At 41.6% G+C, this 16,874-nt stretch overlaps 2 protein-coding genes across 4 annotated transcripts in view; one reads left to right on the forward strand and one right to left on the reverse strand.

Annotated features, from left to right (window-relative positions):
• The window catches only part of LOC108141773 (neurogenic protein mastermind), a 91,835-nt gene extending 81,034 nt beyond the window's left edge, over positions 1-10,801 (forward strand). For 2 of the 3 annotated variants that reach the window (XM_017265273.2, XM_041710242.1), the window contains 10 exons: positions 1,890-2,769; positions 2,853-4,372; positions 5,234-5,410; positions 5,470-6,874; positions 7,815-8,000; positions 8,062-8,396; positions 8,467-8,752; positions 9,101-9,406; positions 10,208-10,525; positions 10,598-10,801. In XM_017265273.2, coding sequence (XP_017120762.1) covers positions 1,890-2,769; positions 2,853-4,372; positions 5,234-5,410; positions 5,470-6,874; positions 7,815-8,000; positions 8,062-8,396; positions 8,467-8,752; positions 9,101-9,406; positions 10,208-10,525; positions 10,598-10,629 — 5,445 coding nt within the window. In that variant the 3' untranslated portion in view covers positions 10,630-10,801. The remainder of the gene's footprint in view (positions 1-1,889; positions 2,770-2,852; positions 4,373-5,233; positions 5,411-5,469; positions 6,875-7,814; positions 8,001-8,061; positions 8,397-8,466; positions 8,753-9,100; positions 9,407-10,207; positions 10,526-10,597) is intronic. The other variant, XM_017265275.1, reaches the window with a different exon arrangement.
• Positions 10,802-15,123: 4,322 nt separating this feature from the next.
• On the reverse strand, positions 15,124-16,560 carry LOC108141774 (borealin). Its single transcript, XM_017265276.2, has 2 exons — positions 16,281-16,560; positions 15,124-15,675 (listed from the first exon to the last, which is right to left on the reverse strand). Exons 1-2 carry the CDS (start codon positions 16,534-16,536, stop codon positions 15,275-15,277), a joined length of 657 nt encoding a protein of 218 aa, XP_017120765.1. The 5' UTR covers positions 16,537-16,560; the 3' UTR covers positions 15,124-15,274.
• Between the last annotated feature and the right edge of the window lie 314 nt (positions 16,561-16,874).

A 16,874-nucleotide genomic window follows, 5' to 3' on the forward strand; every position in this document is an offset into this window, starting at 1 on the left:
AAATTTCGTGCTTGGGAGCAACTTTTCCTGGTCACGCACACAAGCGCAATCGGGAGGGAGCTTCCTTTCAAGTAAAAGCTCTTTCTCTCTCTGTTTTTTTCGGAGATCAACGAACTGCTTTGAAACGCTTTTTGGACGATGACGTCGCAGCTCTTTTTGCAATTTCACATAGTTGCGATTGCTGCGTTATATTCTATATTGTTCTTAACTGTTGTTGCTTTGCTTTGCTCCATAAGAAATTACTCTCTCCCCCGCCCACACACACACACACACACACACACACGGGCGCAAACAGGTGCACAATGTGATAAGACACAGACACATAGAGACTCTCTCCCAAAACAAGCCGGTAAACAAAACTGGAAACAGAGAGAGAGTATTCCAAAGAGAGAGCACAAAGCTTATTTTTTGTTGTGCCATTTTTTAAACACAATTGCATTCAAAAAATGTGTGTTCAGTATTCGGAAACTTTGTGCCTGTGCGAACGTTCTGTGTTCTGTTTTTCTGTATTTTCCGTGATTTTTCGTGAGTAATTGCGCTGCTTCTTGGCCCGAATTGAGTCACACATTCAGACCAAGGTTTTGGCCGATAAGCTGAAAGAAAACAAAACCAATAAGAATAAGAAGCCACGGCGAAACCAAAACAAAAGTGAAATGCCATTGACATTTGTCCACGCGAAGTTGAAGTTGACTGACCTTGAATTCCCATGTGTGAGAGAGGAACTGTTCCAGGAGAGCGAGTGGGCGCCAATGGAAAAGTGGGTGGCAGTGGAAGGTGTGCAGTGGCAACTCAAAGGAAAACGAAATCCTAACAATAACAATAATATTTGAATATGACGAGGGCTTTTCGCGTGCTTTTCGCAAATGTCAATGACTCTTTTTTTCAAACGCGCGCGTAAAAATAACACAAACATACATAGAATGATAAAATGCGGTTTATTGCACTTCCATTGTGTCAATACAATGAGTGAATTCCCCATGTCCAGCGATTTTCCCCTCTCATTCTGCCTTTTTTTTTTTACTACTCCACACAAAGTGTGCCGATCTTCGTGCTACAATAATAATTATATTACTGGCTGTGTGTCATAATATGCATGAGTTTTTGCACGGGATGCTTCCGCATCATCTTCAAATAAATGTCACCGATAAAGTGGGCGCGATATGAATGAAGTTTTATACTCGGAATATATCACAGATGCGATCTGAGGCGATGATAAGTCTTTCATAAGGCTTGTCACAAAGTGGTCTTTCAAATTAATATTTACAAGGCAGCACAAATCGAGTTATATATATTTTTAAATTACAATATGATGAGGCCTTGTTTTCTTTAAAATCATCTTGAAACATCATATTTTAATAAAATGTGTAGTTTTGCTCTGTATATTAAACATATTCATGTTAATATTAATTTCAAAATAATTGTACATAATTGAAAAAAAGTGTTTACGGACAATTTAAATAATTTATTATTTCCTGTTCCTAACAAATACTCTACCTTTGGAATTCTGAACTTTTAAAATTAAACAATTTCTTATATTTGTTTTAATTACAATAAATAATAGTGTTAGACATATATCTTTTGATTGATAAAGAAACTTAAGAAAAAAAGACAATAGTCAATATTCCAGATTACTATAGATTCCAAGATTTCCAACAATTTTGTAACAATCTTATTTATGTCAAAGTGTATCCAAATTTATAAAGCTTCAGAAATGTAAACGTGTTAAATATTTGTAAAACAATCTTGTATCCATTTTATTGCTAAAACTTAAAGATTTCCAGATTACAAAAGTTTCAATTTGTATCAAGTGCTTAACGGCCCTTTTAATCAATTAATGAATTTATTGTTTTACATTTTGTAACTCCATGTTTTGCTTATTTATCCCACAGTATCGTGAGATTTGTGACAAGGGCCAAAACCGTGATATATCCTCAACGTCGACGAGCAACAACAACAACAACTCCACGACAACGACCAACAACAATACGAATAGCAACAATAATAACAACAGCAACAGCAACAACAATAACAACAATAACAATAACAACACCAGCAAACCGCAAGCAACCTCAACGCGCTGCAGTCGCTGTGCCACGGACAACTGCTCGATCCATCCGGTGCAACAGGGCGAGGTCTCCTCGACGGAGCCACCGCTGTCGGAGACATCTTTGCTCCTTGGCCAGGTGCCAGAGATATCGGCGTACTTTGAGGCACTCGAACACTACATCAGCGGCGTCGGCTGGGTCCTGCTGCAGGTGAACGCCAACGGCATCATTGAGTCCTGCACGCAAAACATTCGCGAGCTGATCGGCTATGAGAAGCAGGAGCTGTACCACCAGCCGCTCTACATGTACCTCTATAAGGGGGATCACGCCAAGCTAGAGCCGATCATCAACAACATGAACGTCAATCCCAATGGCGCTGGCGGTGGTGGTAGCTCCTCTGCCAGTGGCAGTGGTAGTGGCGCCACCGGAAACGTAGGCGTTTGGGGCGATCTCGAGGAGCTGAACAATGGCAATGCCTCCCAGCAGTCGGCTGGCTCCAATTCCAGTTCAGGTGGAGCAGCAGCAGCAGGAGGCGGAGGAGGAGGAGCAGGTGGCACTGCGGTGGGCAAGTCGAAGCGCAGCATCTCCACGAAGGTGCGCATGCTAGTCAAGGACACACGCACCGCCACCCAAACGTTGTCCAACTGTGAGGAGAAGTCACTGCGACAGTCGGGTCATCAGGATAAGTACGAGGAGGTGGTACTCATAGCGGCTCCAGTCAAGGGTGAGTATGAGGGGATAGAGGCCAAAGCTATTCCAAATCGAAACCATTAATATACCATATATATATATATATATAATTTGCAGATGATGCGGATGCCAGCAGCTCGGTGCTGTGCCTGATCACCCGACCCGAGGACGAATCTCCGTTGGAGATCAACATTCAGCAGCATGTGCAACAGCAGCCGATCGAGCAGATGACCTTCAAGCTGGACATCCACGGCAAAATACTCACCCTCGATCCCACTGCCCTGCGGGAGCCCTTCAAGCAGCACCTGCAGACGTGGGTGGGTCGCCTGTGGCAGGATCTCTGCCATCCGCACGACCTCTCCACGCTCAAGTCGCATCTGCGCGACATCCAGGACTCGGCCAGCGCTCATTCACCGGGCGCCGGAGCGGGCTCCAGTGTGGTGTCGCGTCCATTTCGCCTGCGACTCGGCGCCCCCGATGTGTATGTGCATGTGAAGGCCAACTCGAGACTGTTCCTCAATCAAACGCCCGGCGAGGGTGACTTCATCATGTCCGTGCAGACGTTGCTCAATTCGGAGAACGACATGAACAGCAGCAACACGGGAGCGGCGGGCACGGGCACGGGCACAGCCGGAGGATTGGGTTTGGGGCAGCTGTGCGCCATGGCGTCGAGTCCCTCGCTGGCCAGCTCACTGCTCAGCACCCTCTCGATGGACGGATTGGGATCCGGTTCGGGTGCCTCCTCTTCGCCGGCCACTTCGGGCATGCTGCCCACTCATCTGCTGGGCGGACTTGTGGGTGGCGGTCAGCAGGGTGGCGGTGGTAACGGCACGCAGACAACCAGCGTGGGCGGACCGCTGATGAGCAGCGCCATCATCAACGGCAGCACCAGCGGACTGCAGCAGCAGCAACAGCAACAGCAGCAGCAGCAGCGATCCGGAGCCAGCTCCTCCGCGGCAAGTTCGTCGGTCAGTGCGCTGGTCAATGCGTTTACCGCATCGCCGGCCGCCGCGGAGCATAGTTTCTATGGCAGCGACACCTTCGAGTTCGACATTGCAGCACATTCCTCATTCGACATGGATCCCAGCGGCGGCGTGGGCGCCTGGACGGATTCGCGGCCCAATTCGCGAGCCTCGGTGGCCACGCCGGTCAGCACGCCACGTCCACCATCGGGCCACGGCTTCAGTCCGGCCGTGTGCGCCTCTCCGGCCACGCCCTACCAGCTATCCTCGCACTCCGCCGCCAGCCTGCCTTCGCCGCAGTCAAATGCCAGCGCCGGCGGCGGCAACTACGGTTTCAATTTCCACTCCTTCGACGCGGGCGATGTGAAGACCGAGAAGGATGTCCAGCAGCAGCAGCAGCAGCAACAGCAACAGCAGCAGCAGCAGGGAAACAACAACAGTAACAGCAACACTAACAACGCTTTAATGGGCGGTTTGCCAAATGGAGTGAGTGGACTGTTGCTCTCCCAACAACAGCAACAGCAGCAACAGACTCCGCCGCAACAGCAGCAGCAGCAGCAACAGCAGCAGCAGCAGCAGCAGCAACAACAGGAATCCTCAGAGCGATTGCGCCATCTGCTGACCAAGTCGCAGAGCATGGCCGGCGGTCTGGGCGGACTGGGTGAGGACGAGAAGGTGAGTACCGTCCGCACGAGTATTTCAGTTTTTTAAATAAATTTGTTATTTCATCAAGCTCTTATAAAACAAACATTAATATTTATAACTTCATTGAGTAAAAAATCAAAATGTAGTTGCAATTACCATGTCCGTCTGTATGAACGTCGAAATTAGGAAACTATAAAAGCTAAAGTTTGGGATCATGTTATCATGTTAGACTTCAGTTGTGAGTGTTTCGGTCACTTCTGTCATAAGACACCAACATTTTCAAAGTCGAGCTAATATTTTAAAAGCTATTGCTTTATATAGTAATCTGCTGCCGACACTCTGCCGCTGCTCTGCCGGTGATCGCTGAGAAGGTTTGGGCTGCTCCACAGTTTTAGCTTCTAGTGCTGGCAATACAGCGCGACAGATGGCGCCACCTACACGCCGATTTTTTATTATATATATAGTTTGAAATTTTGCTGAAACGGAGTAACGGGTATCTTGATTATAGCGCTCTTTCTTGTTTTTTTTTTGTTTTTATTTGAAAAAAAAAAAACAAAAATGTTTTAAAACTAAAAATGTATAAAAGAATATAATGTGATAAAATGTAGTATGTTTTATGTTATATTAAAATAAACGAAGTCCGTAATCATGTAATATTAACATTTATTATAATCTGTTTTAATGATTATATGGTTACATTTTTTATTCAATGAATTAGAACCCCCTGTCTTTATAAAGAAAATAGGTTTATAAAAAACGTACAGAACTCTGCAAATTTCCAAAAAAAAACTGCGGAATTATAAAATAGTTTTTTTTAAGAAACAATAATAAACATAGGGAAATTGCTGAAATATTTACATACTTTTAAACGGAATTTTTTTGATTTTTCAGTACTTTAAGCCGGAGATTACCGATGACGAGAAGCTCGCGGGCGGTGGCTTCAAGATGGGCGGTCAGCCGGGAGGCCTGGGAATGTTCGGACCCATGGGACCGATGGGACGCGGTGGTGTCGGCAACTCCAGCATGCTGCACAAGGCTGGTAACTCGCAGAATCCCATGCTGCTCAAGGTAAGTGAATGATGCTGAAAAGTGGGTCATTCCCCATCTAAATACTTTGCTTTAAACAGCTGCTGAACGAGAAGTCGGAGGAGGATGATGGCAACGGATCGGGCGGTGGACCGGGTTCGATGAACAACTCCCGCCAGAGCGAGCTGATGCGCCAGCTGAAGAATCCCGACGGCGGTGGTCATGGCATGCATCGTGGCAGTGCCGGCGGCAACATGAGCACCGAGGATCTGAAGGCCATGCTCAAGATTCAAAGCGATCCGTCGCTGCTGAGTCGCAAGCGATCGCTGAACGAACCGGATGACGACCCCTCGGCCAAGCGGTCGGAGGACAAGCCCAGCAAACTGTGCACGCAGAACAAGATGCTGGCCAAGTTGCTGCAGAATCCGCCAAAGATACCCAAAGCCCCCAATCCCGAGCAGCCGTTGCAGGTGAAGGTGCTGCCGGACATCACCAGCTCCAGCAGTACGCTGGCCGCTCCCGGAAACCTCATAAGTGCTGGTAGTACTGGGCCCAAAGCGGCCGCCAATCGCAACAGAAAACAACAGCAGCAGCAGCAACAGCAGCAGCAACAACAGCAGCAGCAACAGCAACAAGCAGCCGGCATTCCTTCCCAGCAGCAGCCAAACGATGTCTACCTCAGCCAGCAGCAACAGCAGCAACAGCAGCAGCAACAGCAACTCCAGCCGCCGCAGCTGAACTTCCAGCACCAGCAGCAACTGGCGACCACAGCAACTACCTCAATTACCACAGCGGCCTCCACTTCGGCTGCGGCGGCTGCAGCAGCGGCGGCAGCAGCGGCGACGGCTATTCTGGGCGACGGCGACACGGAGTTGTCCAAGCTGCTGGACAGCGTCATGGAGTACTATCCGGATGATACTCCCATTGTGACGAACGCACCGTCGGAGGCCTCGGCCATCAGCGATATTCAAAAGTCACTGATGCTGGACGTGGAGTCGGTTGCCTTTGGCAACGATCTGAACCAACACCTCATGATGGGTCAGCCGCAACAGCAGCAGCAGCAGCACCAGCAACAACAGCAACAGCAAATGTTGCTGGCGTTGCAGCTGGCCCAACAGCAGCAGCAGCAGCAGCAACAGCAACAGCAGCAACAGCGACAGCAGCATCTGCAGCAACCGCCTGCCTATCCGGGCATGCTCAGTCTGCAGCAGCAACAGCAACAGCAACAACACCAGCAGCAGCAGCAACAGCAAACGCAGCAGCACATAATGCAGCGCATGGAAGCCATGCGCAATCAGGTCAACCAGGGCTTCCAGCGACCACCGCCCATGTACCCAGCCCGCGGACGTGGACCCATGAATGCGGTGGCCACTCCCGGGGGCGTGGTCCTGCCCGCCCAGCAGCAATTGCGTACCATGCGGCAGCAGCAACTGGCCGCAGCCCAGCAGAAGGAGCGTTTGCTGCAGCAGCAGCAGAAGCAACAGTTGCTCGTCCCCGAGAATGCCAGTGAGTAGCAGGGAATGTAACCCTTATATACATTATTTTTAAAACTTAAAAATCTAAAGCTAACTTCAACATGTACTGTTTGTTTTTTGTCCTTTTTCTTATTCTAAATCGCATAATTCTTTGTAAAATCATTTTTATTGTCAATAGCAGTAAATTATAAAGTATTTTCAAACAATTAATAAGTGTTTCTGGTCATTGAAGCCTTTTTAATTGATTTAAGCATGATTAAAGAATTTGAAGTAGGCTAATGGTTAATGAGTTTCCACATTTTTTAAAGAGTAGAAACACATCAAAGATAATGATGCCTTTATTCTTATAACAAGCTTTAAGGTTTAAGGAAAAATAGCATAGTTTAATAACATTTGTTTTGGTCAACAGCTTTTTGAAATTTGCACTTTGATATTTGGAATACATTTTAAAGTAAACTATATTTAAAACCTGAAAATCTAAAGGCTTCTTTGATGTGTTTTGATTTTTTGTTGATCTTTTCTTAACTTTGAAGGTTTTTTTTATCACATATTTCGTTGTAAAAAGACTTTCAATTATGAAAAGCAGTCAGTTTAAATTAATTTTAAAGAGTCTTAAACTGTAAGTCAGAAATTTATAAGTAATCATGTATGCAAAACAAATTTCTGAAACAAAAATTTATAATTTTATGTCCCGATTGTTTTAGGAATGTGCTGTTAAATGATTGTTTTTTTTTGTTTAGGAACCACGATAAAGAATAACAAAAGTGTTCTATTAATTAAAAATAAATGTTTATCAAAAATAGTGAAGGGGAAATTTGTTATTAGATAAGGTTTTGGATTTGTGAGTGGTAAAATTAGAAACGCCGCGCTCTTTGTGCTAAATATCTGTCTAGATCTCTCCATTAAATCCCTTATAATATCAAATAATTTGTTCCGAAATTTAATGTAAATGTCAAAAATTCCCATTTTAGCTGGCATGAACGCGGGCTTGAACAACATTGGCTCTTTGCTGAACACGACGGTGGCTCCGAACGTGTCCCTATCCCGCACCAACCTGCCCTCGGACGCCCAGCTGAGTCCAAACTTTGCCCAGACGCTGATGCAGCAGCAGCTGAGTCCTGGTCGCAGCACGCCCTACAGTCCGCAGCCCAATCAAGGTGAGATCGATTTTGATGGCCCTATAAAACCTATTACTCACTACTTCTCTTGATACCACAGGCTATGCCCCTCAGTTCCCGCAACCTGGCCAACGTCTCTCCCCGCAGCAGCAGCAACAGCTCAACCAGCAGCAGCAGCAGCAGCAGAACAATGCCCAGCAGCAACAGTTGGCCTACCAGCAGCAGCAACAGCAGCAGCAACAGGTTGGCGATGGCGGTCGTTCCAACACTCCATTTGGCTCTAATTCGGGCATGCAATCGCCGGGCATGCAGAATAGCCCCCAGCAGTGGGGAGCTGGCGGAGGCGGGGCTGGCGGACCTGGTGGTCCACTGCCAGCCGGAAACGCTGGCCGAACGCTGCAGCAGCACAACCCCATGCTCATCGCTCAGTTGCAGGTGAGTGTCTGAGAATTTAGCCAAGTGAAGGGGCGGTCAACTAACACCTTTTCATGACCATGCTGCACAGGGCGTGAGTCCGTACAATGCGCGTCAATACCAACAGAACCAGAGACGTGGCCTCAATTCCCCGGGAGCTGTTGGACCCGGCGGCGCCGGCAATCCATCAGCGGCAGCGGTCCTCCAGCGGCAGAACTCGTTTCAGGGTCAGGGCGGCGGTGGTGGAGCCACCACACCCGATGGTTTCGGTGGCCCACAGTCGCCGTACGGCAGCAATGTCAACGTTTTCCAGCAGCAACAATTGCAGCGACTGCAGCGACAGGGCAGTGTGCCACAGGCAACCCAACATCTGCCAGGTAAGTGTAAGTTGGAGAGCGGCAAACTTGATGAACCCCATTGAACTGAGAACTAGGCATTTAGTCTGTTTATCAAGGGAAAAGCGTTAAGAATTAAGGGGGGGAAACTACAATTAGCATAGAGAGATACTTCTTGTGATTTAAGCACCCCTTAATCCACATACTAAACATTCAATTACATACTTAGGCAGCTTTACACACACAAACACATATACTTTACACACACACTTTACACACACACACTCCATACAAACACTTGATAATCTGAACTAGTTTTAATCAAAGCCAAACGAAAAAAATTAAAAAAAAAAACAAAAAAAACCAACCAAAACCGCTTAACCAAAACAGGCTCGCCACGCTTTGGCTCCTCAACGGGCAGCAGCAACAACACTGATAGCTCAGCTGCCGCCAGCAACCAGCAGCAACAGCAGCAACAGCAGCAGCAGCAGCAACAACATCAGCAACAGCAACAGCTGATGAACGGACTGAGCATGTCGCCACATCCACATCCGCATCCGGCGATGATGGGCGTGGGCGGGATGGGCAGTGGCGGTGGCAACGGCATCATTGGCCTTGGCGGCGGGGGCGGCAACTATGGCCTGGGCTATGGGCAATCGCAGCAGGCGAATGATTTCTATGGTCGCCCGCAGACCGGTAAGCCTGAGTGCTCTTCTCAAAACTCAAAACTCAATACTCAAAACTCAAACTGAAACTCTCATTTAAATTTCTGACGCGATCGCTGTATAAATCACCCCGCCTTGAATTCTGTGTACATATATGCATATAATACATATGGCTGTATAATCCATTGCCACGCATCGTAAAGCAAATCAAAATTTTTGGGAGCATTCTGTATATACATATATTTATATCTATATAAACAAGATTTACATTTAGGCTAAGAACCACATACATACATATCAACACCCCTAACCCACACATATGCGTATATATATAGATAACTTTGTATAACTGTACGATCATTGTAATTAACCTAATCGCCCTATAAGACAAGTCGGTTGAGCTGTATATAATATCTAGCAAACATAGTTGCAGACGCTGCACCCTTCACAAACAGCATTTGGTGTACCCAATATCCCTGTAAAATGTTTAGTCATAAGAACAAATCCAAAAAAAAATTGATATTTGATATTTGAAAAAAAAAAAAAACTAGATTATGGAGAGCTTAGAAACTTTCGATATTGGTTACTGCCATAGGATTTTATGTTTATTGACACCCGAAACTATATTTCCCAATCCCCAATTTTTTAGTGTGCCTCAACCGTTTGTGTTCCATGTTGTATTCTGTTGTGTATGTTTTGTATTTATTTTATGTTCTATGTCTAGACTTGAGCCAAAAAAACCAATGTGACTAAACCCTATATACATATATAGAGCATATGATTCGGCTGATAGATCTGCGATAATTGAGATGATCTCATTTCACTCTTTCAGCCGGCGGTGGAGGAGTAAGCGGTGGCAATGCCAATTCCGAGTTCGTCAAGCAGGAGCTGCGGGCGGTGGTCAGTGTGAGGGCCCAGCAGGCGGCAGCGGCGGCCACGGGCGGTGCAGGAGGCGGCGGAGGAGGCGGCGTGGTTCAGCGGGGACAGACGCCGCAGAGTCCGCTGCAACAGGGTGGAATTGTGGGCGGGGCCAACAGTACAAACGCCATGGGCAATGTAACGCCCACGGGCAGCGGCAATGTCGGCAATGTCGGCAACTCCATGCTCAATACGCCGCCAGATCCAACGCTGGGCTTTAGTTTTGAGACGCGTAAGTAGAAGACGTTATATACACATACATAATGGTCAAAACTGATAGCCAAAATATCTTGCCTTTCCAAAGAGGACTTCTTCACCAGCAGCGCCACGAGGTGACCCTAAGGTGGACACCACCGACCAACCCAGGATCACATTCAACCAAACTTCTCTTGCGCACGCATTTATGGCTCTAAAAACAACAACAAAAACAACAAAAAATAATAGGAAATCAATGGATGAAACGGAGGGAGAAGGAGAAGCGTGTAAATCTAATTTAAAATCTTAGCAGCACTATTTAAAAAAAAAATATATATATATACCTAAATATATTTATTTTATAATACTAGCAAATATTAATTGTAAAGCAAAATGGGAACCTCGTCGAAAAAGTAATTGCGAAAAAATAATTACCAGATACACAAGCTATAGTTAAATATTTTCAAAACCGCAAATAACTTCATAAAAAGATGGATGATGAAAAATGATTAAAGAAATGCATATTTATTACGTTTAAAGATAAAGCCTAATTCTAAGAGCTATATATACAAACGAAAGAAAACAGAAACCAAGCAGAAACATACATAACTATGCGTTAAGTGCTGGCCGTTTCGAGGTGTTGTTAAATTGATAGATGTATATTTAAAAACAAACAAAAAAACAATAACATTACTATTGTATAACATTTGGAGAGGCGCTGGCGACGGCAGCAGTTGGCTAAGCTCTAGACATAACGACAAGCGATAATATATAATGTATACAATTCGAAGGGAATCCAATCCATGTAACATGTAACATGTAACACACAAAACACAAACTTGCTTACGTATTCGTGTACGTAAGGCAAATGTATATTTTAAAAGTAGTGTTGAATTTTGTTCAGTGTGATAATTTGTTAAATTTTATGTACTAAATGTTGCTAAATTGTTTCTGGAAAAGCACTAGAACGGCAACCTCCAAAGGCTTTGCTTTATGTTTAGCTTCTAAACATTTTTAAGCATCTTCGAACATTAATGCTTTTTGAATTACCAATTTACCAACCGGACCCAAAACATTTCTCTTCGACTAAATTGTTAGCAAAACTATCCCTATAACTGTACATAATTTCACTAAAAAAATTTCACTAAGTTGCGCCGTCTAAAATTTTAATTTGTAATTTAGTTAATGCTCGTTTAAATGTATTGTAATTACTCTTAAATAATTTTATATCAAAGCGAGAAAGCAAAGCGCGCAAAGCAAGGTTGGCGTTGCAATTTCATGTGAAGGCTATTTTACAGGTTTTGTTTAAACTAATTTGTAATTTTAACCAATTTTATATTAACTATTACACATTACATTTAAAACATTGGCATGTATACATATATGTTTAATTCAAAACACTTTCAAGGAACATTTTGCAAGCTAAAGCAAAGCAAAGAACGTTTCACGTTTTCTATTATGTAATTTTTTATTGATTTTTGATTTTGTTTAACTCTTTTAAGTCTATTAAGTTGGGTTCAATCGTTATAAATATTATTTTAAAGAAGAAACGATACAAATGCTATACAAATATTATTGATATAAATATAGTTTATAATTTTATTAAAATACTGTTTAAACTGCAAAGCCCTAAATAAAAATTTATATACAATACATTAAAAAAATAAATGTTTCTTTACTTACCACATTTTGATTTTATTTAACAAATTATGATACTGAAACAAGGCCCCAAAACAACGACAAACAACACGAATAAAAGGAATACATAATTGAAGATAAAGAAGATATTAACACTTGGGAAAATAGAAATACCTCTCGTTAAGTTCAAAAGCGTATGATAAAATACAAATTTATAAAAAATATTGAGCATAACCGAATAATCATTGAAATATATTAAAACGACTAACATGAATTGTAAATAGTTTTGCCAATAGTTCACATCAAATTACTTGAAAATCTATCAAAGAAAATACTTTTTTGACGCTGCTAGCTAAATTACTTTTGTCACACTCTAATAAGTAGCTTAGGGTTGAGTTTTTCTTTAAGAGGCTACATTTAATGCAATTAAACTAAAAATTCAAATGCCCCATAGTTTTTATACTGACAAAACCTCAAACCAGGAAAGTATAAGTATAACAAATGAATATACACAAGTATACTGCATTTAGCATTATATATACATCTATATAAATAGTTTTAAAGCCAGTTATTCATATATACCGATTCATACATATATATATTTATACGGGATAAGGATATAGGAAAATTTCACACACAGCAACACAAAAAGTACATATAAAGTGCATTAATGAATTTAAGCATTTAATGAAATTAATTAATTTATAAGCATAACGAAATATAGGCGATTATTTCGAATATATTTAAAATAAATAAATATTTACAAACGGTATAAACTTCATGGAGGATCTAAGGAAATAACCTAATTACACTTAAAGATAACTAACCCAATGGCAAATAATGTTTACGTAAATGCAACGCGGACTTAATTTTGATAAGAATACCTACTATAGAGCATATTTTATTTGGTAAGTTATTCTGTTATTATGCACCTTTAATCGAACCAGTTGCGTATACATTTTTGTACATAATAAAGCATATTAGAACTTACCAATAAATTTAAACAAGTTTAATACCAGGCAACCGATCAAAGCTTTTTCGAAAAATATTAAATATATATTTCGATCATTGGAGGACAAATTGGTTTCGTTTAGACACATCTGATGAATATCATAAAGTTATTTTCTTTATTCCGAATCTGAGTAGCGGGTGTCCTTAAGTCGAAGCAAAGGCAGCTTAGGCGTAATTATTTGCTTATAATGTACAGAAATGGATCTATTTAATTTTTATGCAACCTAGTACCATAAAATTTGTACCAAATCACTCACAGACGATTTAAGATATTAGCAGAGGAAGGAATGAGAATGAGAATAACAAAACAAATAATGCAACGCCCTGTACCCGTGCATAATGCCTACAAAGATTTGTTAAACTTGATATTACAAATAAAATACTATTTACTAAACACAAAAAGATGCCCTGAACCGCAATGAGTAGTGCCCAAACATAAGAATAACGGAATACAAAAAAAAAGTAATATATATAAACTAGCATTTAAAAGTTATAACGAATTCTAAAACAACAGCCTCAAAAATAGTTTTAAACAAAATAGCAAAAAATAGCACAATTTTGTATAAAAGCGAGTAGAAATTTGTACGACCGCAAAATAGATCCACAAACAAATAAACAAAACCGAGAGCAAAATATAACAAACAAAATCTCATGCAGAATATGGAACACAAGTATTCAAATATTTGAATTTTTTTCCCTTCAGTCTATGCAGAAAAAAAATAGCGGAGCGAAAAGTGGGTTGGTTGGAGTGAAGATTGGCTGTGTTACAAAAAGAAAACAAAGTTGAAAGACCGAAAATTTGAAAGTGAAAACCATTTTTAAGTAGCAGTCGGGTTTGGAATAGTTAGAGATGCGTTCGTGGAACGCTTATAGGAACCGAAACCGACATTTAATTAAGTTGGTTTTCCCACGTAGAAGTTTGGATTAATGCTGAATTTATGGAAGGGATCAGATCTTAAAGAGTAGGCAACTTCAGTTCAAAGTGTCACATATGCATTTTATGTTTTATATTTTACATAATTTTATTCATACTTTGGCTAGGCTATGGTATCGTGATTTGGAGGGAAGACTGTACTGAAGAAAACGGCAAACTGTTTTAGATTTATCATGAGCATTTCGATTAGATTATACTCGTTTGTTGCTGGTTTTTTGGGCGATTGCGACTGTTCACCGCACTTCCAAAGTTATTAATTCCTTGAATTGTTTGTTTTACAAAAACTATCAATCCCTTAACCACACACAGAAAACCGAAAACTTATCCAAAAACATAATGAATGTTACAAATCTGAGTGTTATGTTGTTGTCATCTGTCACTGTTCGTTCACTGTCACTGTCACTGTTTACATGTATCAATTGATTGTCCTCATATGTTGTCTTTGTCTCTAAAAATCGTATTGAATAATTCAGTATAAACAAGTGTATTTTAAGTCTCTATATATGTACCTTTTTGCTATGTATTGTATTTTTATGTAACTGTAACTATATATATACTACACCCATTCACATCCACACAGGCATTTCACACTTAAATAGGAGACGACGAAAACAAATGACAAATTTAACACTATATACACTAAAATTAAATGATAATTTTTAAAATTAAATCTGTATATGTGTAAATGTAACTTTTGTCTAAGGATTCACATAATGCAAAGTGAAAAAGAAATGTAAGGCAAAACCAAATGACGTTTCATTTGAATTTACATTTGAAAGAAAAAACAATATACTTTAGTTTAACTAAGTACTTACAAGCATAATTGAGAATGGGCACCCACAGACACACCAAACAACACACACACACACACACACATGCAACACAATAGAAAAATGTTTAAACAATTAAATTTGAAATTAGTGGAGATGAAATTCTGTACGCTATGTTTGTACTTACAAATCGATATATATATATATATATATGTATATGTATATATATATATATACTTAAAGGTAATTAAATTTATTAATTAATTATACAACAATAAGCAAGCAAACTGCAGCAAACAGCAACAAGAACAACAGACACGTTCACTTAATGTTTAACAACTGAACAAAAACATTGAAAATGAGAAAATGAAAAAGACTAAATAAAATATTAACGAAATAAGCGTAATAATCATGAAGGTCTTTCGGTTCGTTCCTAGGGGTTTAGTCTTCCCATCTTGGCGGCCATATCCACGATCAATCCCAGATTGGACTTAAGCACTTTCACCTGGTTGAGGGTGTTCTCGTCCAGCTGCATTAGAACATCCCGCTTTACTTCGTTGATCTTGTGCGGTCTTACGGTGATCACGCCCTTCTTGGTGGGAATGTGCACGTCAACACAGCGATCTGGTGGCATCTGAACGGCCAGCGGACTTCCGGCCTTCGAGAGCACCTGCTCCCCGACCCTGGGCCATCGCACAAAGCTCATGGTGTCGCCGCGAAGTGCCCTATCCACCGATTGAGCCTGGGGCCGCGGCAACTGCGGATTCTGGGGAGTCCGATTCCGACCGCGTTGGTAGGTGGTGGAGAGACTGCGAGTTGTTGGTGGCTTGGGAGCTAAGGTGGAGCAGAACATTTGTTTATTACAAACTATAGTAATTTATATTGACTCCGCTATTTAGGAAATTTATTTCTTCCGAAGGCAAAACTAACGTATTAAAGCATATTACAAAATTTATCCACCTTTTCCTTACTACCATTAGTATTACCCAAAAGGGTATTAAATTAAATTTTTTTTAAATTAATTTTTTTAAATATTTTTTCTTGCACTTTTATTTTCGTAATTCATTGCTCGAATCACCACTTGCAACCAAAATATGTATGTTTAAGTTATGTCAACTTCTAGTACTGGAGTTTTACATGTATTTACTGTCTTTAAGAAAGTTTAATGGTAAATAAAATAATTTTGAAAACCCTTTCTTTCCCTTTTAAAGCGATAGTTAGCATTTTCTACGAAATCATTATTAGCTAGCAAAGAAATCGTAGAGATTTATTAATATTTAGTTAAAATTGGAGCTATTCAAAACACACTTTGTGGAAAGAGCACTGGGCATTGCTTAATTAACAACGATTTCCGTTGCTGTGCGAACCTCAATCTTAATATGGTAATATATCAACTATAATATTTTTAAAATTTTAGTTAGTCTAAAAAAAAATCTTACCAGCCCACTGATGATCAGCGAAATTCTTAATCTTTAGAGCCGCGAAGTCAGACAACTTCATCTGTAGCAGCTGCTTGTCAGTCCTCCCGCGGATCAGCTTGATTTGGTTGTCCACCTCCTGCTTGCAGCGCTTGCCCAGCTCATCGATCTGGTTCAGTGCGGAGTCCATCTTAATTTGGGCCAGACGCAATTTCTCATCGCGATCAGCCTTCTGGCGCTGAGCCTGCCTACGTGCTACTATCTTGGTGCGAGGCATATTTCCAAATGTTCCTTAGCCTGTCAACTAACATTAAGTCAAGTTAAAGCAAAGTCGCAGGGCTCTTTGGTAGAAACAGAACTCAAACTAGTATTTATCAAACAAAAACACCTCTTAACGAGGTCAAGAAGTCGTGACGGTCGCACCTTCAACATATAAAATGTCTAATATGAAATTTTGTGTTACAAACTGAATAAGCATTACTTTAAGATTGGTGTATTACTCGGTATGATCGGGCCAGCATAGCAGATTTTACGGCTATATATATTAGTCTCCTATGCACACACTCTTGGTGTGCATAGTCACTACATGTACTGTAGTCCATAGTGATTACTTGG

Source organism: Drosophila elegans, unplaced genomic scaffold, assembly GCF_018152505.1.
Source record: "Drosophila elegans isolate 14027-0461.03 unplaced genomic scaffold, ASM1815250v1 contig_814, whole genome shotgun sequence".
Classification (NCBI taxonomy): domain Eukaryota; kingdom Metazoa; phylum Arthropoda; class Insecta; order Diptera; family Drosophilidae; genus Drosophila; species Drosophila elegans.

Bases quoted from the DNA above. Each gene is read 5' to 3' on its own strand.
- LOC108141774 (XM_017265276.2), bottom strand. From the start codon at position 16,536: ATGCCTCGCACCAAGATAGTAGCACGTAGGCAGGCTCAGCGCCAGAAG. The intron at 15,676-16,280 runs GTAAGATTTTTT...GCTCCACCTTAG, and splicing joins CGCTGATCATCAGTGGGCTG to CTCCCAAGCCACCAACAACT.